Source organism: Nicotiana tomentosiformis, chromosome 4, assembly GCF_000390325.3.
Source record: "Nicotiana tomentosiformis chromosome 4, ASM39032v3, whole genome shotgun sequence".
NCBI classification, from domain to species: Eukaryota; Viridiplantae; Streptophyta; class Magnoliopsida; order Solanales; family Solanaceae; genus Nicotiana; species Nicotiana tomentosiformis.
In genome coordinates, this window is record NC_090815.1 from 113259591 (window position 1) to 113267291 (window position 7701).

At 36.5% G+C, this 7701-nt stretch overlaps 1 protein-coding gene across 1 annotated transcript; it reads left to right on the top strand.

Moving 5' to 3' along the window:
* Positions 1-5628: 5628 nt before the first annotated feature.
* On the top strand, positions 5629-7701 carry LOC104101825 (uncharacterized). The gene is made up of 2 exons (XM_009609349.4): positions 5629-5999; positions 6130-7701. Exons 1-2 carry the CDS (start codon positions 5992-5994, stop codon positions 7115-7117), a joined length of 996 nt encoding a protein of 331 aa, XP_009607644.1. The 5' UTR covers positions 5629-5991; the 3' UTR covers positions 7118-7701.

Here is a 7701-nt window from a genome sequence, read left to right on the forward strand (position 1 = left end):
AGCAACAATGACAAAGATGCAAGGTACGACGAGCAAATTATCTCAAGAACTTAAATCACAAGAACGGTAGAACTCATTCACAAGGAATAACCACAGTGAAGAATGCTAGGCACAAGGAGAACAACTTAACAAGGGAAAACAAAACAAAATATAGCAACGATTCCACAATATTCAAGTCAACGATAAGAAGCCAACAATTACGAGGAATATTCAACAATTCAAGTAAGGATAAGCAACGGGAGATAATAATAACTCCAATTAAGACTAAACAATTATAGGATGAGAAAATAATGATTTCAATTAAAGATAAGCAGTTATGAAAAATATAGCACGGCGATAGAAGAGGTAAAATCTTTGGTTACGTCGAATAAGGGTCAAATAGGCAGTAAGAGTGAATCCTAAAGCAATTATCTCTAATCAAAGCATGTAAAGGTGAAAATAGCAAATTAGAATTTAAGCGTATCAAGAACAACCTCTTACACGGTGAATATAAGAACATAAGAACCCTAAAAGGCTAACTTTCCACAAATAAGTATGAGCACACACTCGCCACCTCACGTAAACAGACTACAATCAGCATAGATGACTCAAATACTAAGGGGAAAATCCCCCCCCCCCCCCCCCACAACAAAGTTAGGCAAGATACTTACCTCAAACTGCGCTCAATCAGTCAAGTAGTATGCCCTTTCCTCGATTTTCCAACTCCGATCGGCTCGAATCTAGTCGTAATTAATTAGATTCAATCAATACAAATTGTATGAATAAATTCTATATGAAAATACAATATTTCTACAAAATTCCAAAATTTAACCCAAAAGTCACCCATGGGGCCCACATCTCGGAACCCGACAAAAGTTACAAAATATGAACGCCCATTCCGATACGAGTTCAATCATATCAATTTCATTCAATTCCGATAACAACTCGACCTCCACATCTTAAATTGAATCAAGAGGGTTTTCACTATTTTTCTCAAGTTAATTCACCGATTAAATGTTAAAAACAACCATGGATTCGGGTAATTTAACAAAAATTGAGTCAAGAACACTTACCACGTTGTTTCCTATGAAAATCTCCCCAAAATCGCCTCATCCCGAGCTCCAATCCGTCAAAAATAGAAAATGGGACGAAGTCCCATTTTCTGAACTTAAACTCACTGCCCACGTTTTTCTTCATCGCGTTCGCGTGACCAGCGTCGCGTTCGTGAAGCCCTGACCATGCACAACATCACGTTCGCGTTCGAGCTCTCGCATTCGCGGTAGCCAACTGCCCTCCTTCTTTACGTTCGTAGTCCATGCTTCGCGTTCGCGAAGAGTTAATGGCTCAAGGTCCCGGCTCCCCTTCCTTCTTCGCGTTCGCGACCACTGCGTCGCGTTCGCGTAAGCTTGACCAGACCTCGCCTCGCATTTGCATTCGCGTCCACTCCTTCGCGTTCGCGAAGTTCAAATCCAGCACCCCCAAAAAATTTTCGTCGTGAACGCGGGACTTTCTTCGCGTTCGCGAAGAAGGAAACCAGACACCAGAATCATCAGTTCCAAAACAGTTCCAAATGATCCGAAACCACCCCGAAACACACCCGAGGCCCGCGGGACCTCAACCAATCATACCAACCAGTCCCATAACACATTACGAACTTGCTCGAGGTCTCAAATCGTATTGAACAATATCAAAACGATTAATCGCACTTCAAATCAAAAATCCATGAACTTTGAATTTTTAAATTCTATAACTTATGCCGAAACACATCAAATCAATCTGGAATGACTTCAAATTTTGCACACAAGTCATAAATGACATAACGGACCTATTCAAATTTCTAGAATCGGATTCCGACCTCGATATCAAAAAGTCAATCCCCCAGTCAAACTTTTCAAAAATTTAATTTTCGGCATTTCAAGCATAATTCCACTACGAACCTCCAAATAATTTTCCGGACACGCTCCTAAGTCTAAAATCACCATACGGAGCTATTGACATCATCAAAATTTCATTCCGGAGTCGTTTGCTCAGAAGTCAACTCTCCGGTCATCTCTTTCCATTTAAGCTTCAAATTAAGGATTGTTCTTTTTATTTAATTCTGAATCTTTAGTAAATCAAACTCGACCACACCGGCGGGTCATAATACATATTGAGAAGCTTCTTGAGACCTTAAGTCACTAAACGGGACGTAAATTCTTAAAGCGATAAGTCGGGTCATTACAAAACCCCTGAGAAGCAGAATAAAGTAGAAATTTATGTCATTCTTTCATTTTTGGACCAAGGAAGCTCGGGTGAGGTGATTGTTCGAGAGTTTTTCAAGGAAAACATTGGGGGTAAGAATTCCTAACTTGATTTTTGTTAAATTACATGAATCTATTATTGTTTTTATCACTAAATTAGTGAATTAGGTTGAAAAATTTAGAAAACCCTCTTGGTTTAAATTTAAGATTTGGAGGTCGATTTGTTATTGGAATTAGATAAAATTGGTATGGTTGAACTCGTATCGAAATGGGTGTTCAGATTTTATGAAAATTATGTCGGGTTCTGAGAGGCGGGTCCTGCGTTGACTTTTGCTGACTTTTTGGAATAAAATTTTATGTCAACGTATTATTATTCGAAATTATTTTCGATAAATTTTAATGAAGTTGTACAATTAATTTGGATAGATTTGAGCTGTCCGGAGGTTAATTCAAGCAAGAAGGCTATTTTGAAATATTGGCATAACTTCAAAAAGATAAGTGCCTTGCCTAAACTCGGGGAGGCGAGGGGGGGAATTACCCCTTAGGCATCGAGTCTTATGTGCCATTTGTGAAATGTGAAAAATCGTGTATGCGAGGTGACGAGTACGTACTCGGGCTTGTATGTGCAAAATATATTGGGTTTAAGTCTTAGGCATATTGTGTAGTAAATTGGATAATTATTGGCATTTATTTAATCATATATTTGCCATGCCTAAATCCTTGTTGGTTGAACTTGTTTTTATATAACAATTTGATGTGATTGTTATTTTAATATTTATGTAATTCCGTGAGTTTGTTGGTTTGATAATTCTGGGAATTTAATTTCATTTTGAATTTTCCCTATGCAAATAATTAATTTAGCAAGTTTAAGAAGAAGCGTTAATATAATTATCTAAATTTGGATTAATGAAGGCTTTGATTTATACTGAATAATTTCTATCTCTGTTGATTGTTTTTGTGGTGTTATACACATTGCGTTGAGCCTTCGGCTATTTGTTGTGAAATTTATTGATTTGGTTGCATCTTTGGAATTTGGTTGTGGCCATTGGGCAAATTGTGATATGAATTGATTTTGTTATGTTGTCGTGATAATTTCCCGTATAAATTATTGTGTTTTGTGAGTTGTTATTTTGAGGATATAAGGGTGGCATTTCACTGTTGTTATTTTGAGGATATAAGGGTGGCATTTCACTGTTGATATTATGTGGGTATAAGGGTGGCATTTCACTGTCGTTGTGTTTGTTGGAATATTGTCTGGGCGGAGCGATAAGGGTGGCTATAGGAGCAATGAGGGTGGCAATAGGAGCGATAAGGGTGGCAATAGGAGAGATAAGGGTGGCAATAGGAGCGATAAGGGTGGCTATTGATATTGTCTGGGCGGAGCGATAAGGGTGGCTATAGGAGCGATAAGGGCGGCAATAGGAGCGATAAGGGTGGCTATTGTCAGGGACGATATGTGATGATGTGGGGTTGTGGTGTTGATGATTTTCATGTGATGTTGGGATTTTCTTGTGTTTATTTTTATACTTTGTGCCATTTGTCTTGTTGTTGGTAAATTGATAACAACCTGATTTATGTTGAAATTGAGAGCCTGTGGCTATTGCCAGGCAGATTATAAAATGAAATGTGGGCACGAGGTGCTGTGATGAAATGATAATATTAATTGGCACGTGAATTGTCCGTGCAGTTGTGATATGAAATGAGGGCACGAGGTGCCGGAAAAATATGATGATTAAACTATGGGCACGAGGTGCCGTGAAAATATTAAAATGGGCTGAGACCCGTATTTTTATGATTATGAAATGAGGTGTCACGTGGTGACTTTTTAATTGAAAGAATTATATTTAAAATATTTATTTGAAAGGATTTTTATTCAAAAAGAATTATATGAAAGAATTGTATTTGAAAGATATTTATTTGAGAAAATTATATTTGAAAATATTTATTGAAAGAATTATATTTGAAAAATAATTATTTGAGAAAAATTATATTTGAAAGAGAGTTATCTGGAAGAATTATATGTGAAAGACAGTTATTTGAAGGACTTGATTTAATTGGGTGTAGTTGTGCTTATTAATTATTGAGTGATATTAATGCTACTGTTGTTATCTGTTGTGCATATCACTGGTTGTTTTATCCTTCCCTTATTATTATTTGTTTCCTATTATTTTGTATAATATATATTGCACATGTTATTAGACTAGTGAGTTTCTTGACTGTACCTCGTCTATACTCCACTGAGATTAGTCTTGATACTTACTGGGTACCGACCGTGGTGTACTCATACTACACTTCTGTACATTTTTGTACAGAGCCAGGTATTGAAGATATCGGACTTGAGTAGAGTTAAAGCGGGATCGTAAGGATTCAAGGTAGAGCTGCTTGGTCATCGCAGTCCCTTGGAGTCTTTTCATTTTATTGTACTGTTAATTTGTAATCAAACAGTATTGTATATTCGGTCCTCGTGATCATTCCATGTATTCAGTTAGAGTTCGTGACTCAGTGCTACCAGTCTTGGGAGGTTGTATATTCATATTTATTCCATTGTTAGTTTTTATTACTTAGTTTCAAAAAAATAAATATCATCAAAATGCAATTGAAAACGGCTTACCTAATCTTAGAGACTAGGTGCCATCACGATACCTGTGGTGGAATTTTGGGTCGTGATAGTTAGTTAGGTTAAACAAGAAGTGAAGAAGTTCTGAGCCAATTGCTGGTATGAACAAGTATGCTATTAGGTCAATTATTTTTTTTAAAGATGTTATAGGAATAAGTTTTGGAATGACAAGGGAGGGATATCCTAGTGGTAAGGACCCTTTAGCTCGAATCATAAATTTGGGGGCTGGGTTACCAGGGGAGCAATGTGGGAAAGGGCCACTTGTAGGGCGATTTTGGAGGGGGTGGGTCTGGGTTTACCATATCAGGGGAAAAAGTCGTCAATAGGTTTTAAACGTGTAGGCAAGTTATGTAAAGGTATTGGCAACTATGGTGAAGTGGTGGAAAGTTGCAAACTTGATGAAAGTTGGAGAAATTAAAAACTGGAAGGGCTTTCCTGGGCTTAATGTTTGTTCTTGTGCAACTGATTTAAGTATAGTGGAACATTATGGATATTTTCTTCAGGAGGGGTAGGTTGGATTTTAAGATCGTTTTCTTCTTTGAGTAGCCCTTCCTTTTATCTTTCCTAAGCCGAGGGTCTTTCGGAAACAACCTCTCAGCCTTCTTGAAGGTAGGGGTAACGTTTGTGTACATACTACCCTCCTCAGACCCCACTTGTGGGATTACACTGGGTTTGTTGTTGTTGTATAATTTCTGGGTAAATTTGTAGTCTTTGTTTGTATTCAAGTATTTAACTTTTTTTCTTCTAATTTCATATTCTTATGTTGAAACAAAGTAATTATTTTGTTTAATTTTTGGGTATCAAAATTACCTTTTAGTAATTTCAAAATATGACTAGTTTTGGAGTTTCTTTTTTTGAGTTGAAGAAATCAGAAATAGCTAGTTTGATTTTTATATCTTAACTTCTTTTAATTATTTAATATTTGTACGAACAAAATACCTTTTAGGTGTCACTATACTTGCCAATTTGCACATAACACTTTTTGGTGAGCAGAATTATTATATTATCTTCATGAAAAACTTGGTTTAGAATTTTATTACTTTCTGTCTTTGTTTTGTGGATCCTACTAATTTTACTTTTTTATCCTAGAAGATAAGTCACGCTCGGGAAGATTTGTGGTAGACTTGAAGTTGGATTTGGCTTAGCTTAAGTGTCATGACTAGGTAAGAAAGTCTTATTGTTTTACAACACATGATTTTACAGATTTATTCTTGACGTTTAGGATTTAGTTTTACAATATAGTCAATGCTTAAATGATTATATATTTGAAGATCTAATAAATTTAATTTTTAGGAATTCAAATGTTCCATCCAAGGAATGGATGGATTTACCAAGGTATAGCAAAGAGTATGTCGAGGGTGTTCAATCTTTCTTAGATTTTGCTTACTCTTATGGAGATCCTCAAGGCGAAGAAATTCAATGCCCATGTACAAAGTGTTGTAATATTCGATGGACTCAAAGGAATGTAGTGTATGATCATCTAATATGCTATGGATTTGTTCAAGGTTATACAAGATGGATTAATCATGGGGAATGGAAAATTTTGATAAATGTTAATTGTGACATGGATGATAATATTTACTCATACGATGATATTGATGGGTTATTGAATGATCAATTTAGAGATGTTGCACATGCTGGAGGAGTGTATGAAGGTCCAAATGAAGATGCCAATAAATTCTATAACTTAGTTGACGAGGCAAGCCAAGAACTATATCCTGGTTGTAAAGGATTCTCTAGATTATCTTTCACAATCCGTCTATATTTGTTGAAGTGTCTACATGGATGGAGCAATGCGTCTTTCACTTCTCTTTTAGAGCTATTAAAAGAGGCGATGCCTGAGTTGAACATTCCTATATCCTACAATAAAGCCAAATCTATGGTAAAGGATCTCGGTCTTGATTATGAAAAGATTGATGCATGTCCCAATGATTGCATGCTATTTAGGAATGACCATAAGGATGATGAATATTGTCATGTTTGTGGAGCTTCTCGATATATTAAATATCCTGAAGTAGATAGTGATGAAGTAGATAGCGAGCTTGAGGCTTCCAAAAAAGGTTATCGCGTTCCAGCGAAAATTTTGAGACACTTTCTATTAATTACTAGACTCAAAAGGCTATTTATGTGCTCAAAGATAACATATACATTGAGGTGGCATGACGAGGAGCGTTCTAAAGTTGGAAAGTTAAGGCATCCTGTTGATGGGCAAGCATGGAAAGACTTTGATAGCTTGCATTCAGAATTTGCAAGGGATTCTCGCAATTTGAGACTTGGCTAGCAAGTGATGGGTTCAATCCATTTCGGACCATGAGCATATCTCATAGCACATGGCCAGTTATTTTAATGGTGTATAATTTGCCTCCTTGGATGTGCATGAAACCAGAATACTGTATGCTTTCTTTGCTTATACCTGGGCCATGATCACATGAAAATGACATTGACATTTATTTACAACCATTAATAGAAGAGTTAAATGTGTCGTGGGAGTCCGGGGTTGAAACATATGATGCTTCAAGAGATCAAACCTTTCAAATGCGAGCAGCTCTTTTATGGACAATCAGTGACTTTCCTGCATATGATATGTTATCCGATTGGAGTATAAAGAAAAAGTTGGCTTGCCCTTGTTGTAATTATGGCACTAATTCTCGTTATCTTAAACATAGTCGAAATATGTGTTATATGGATCATCGTGTTTTTCTACCTATGGATCATCCGTGGAGATCTAATAAAAGGTCTTTCAATGGAAAAATAAAATTTAGGCCTCCTCCACCTTTGTTAAAGGGAACTGATGTGCTTAATAGCTTACAGAATTTTAACAATGTGTTTGGGAAGAAGCGAAAGAGAGCAAATGATGGCCCTTGG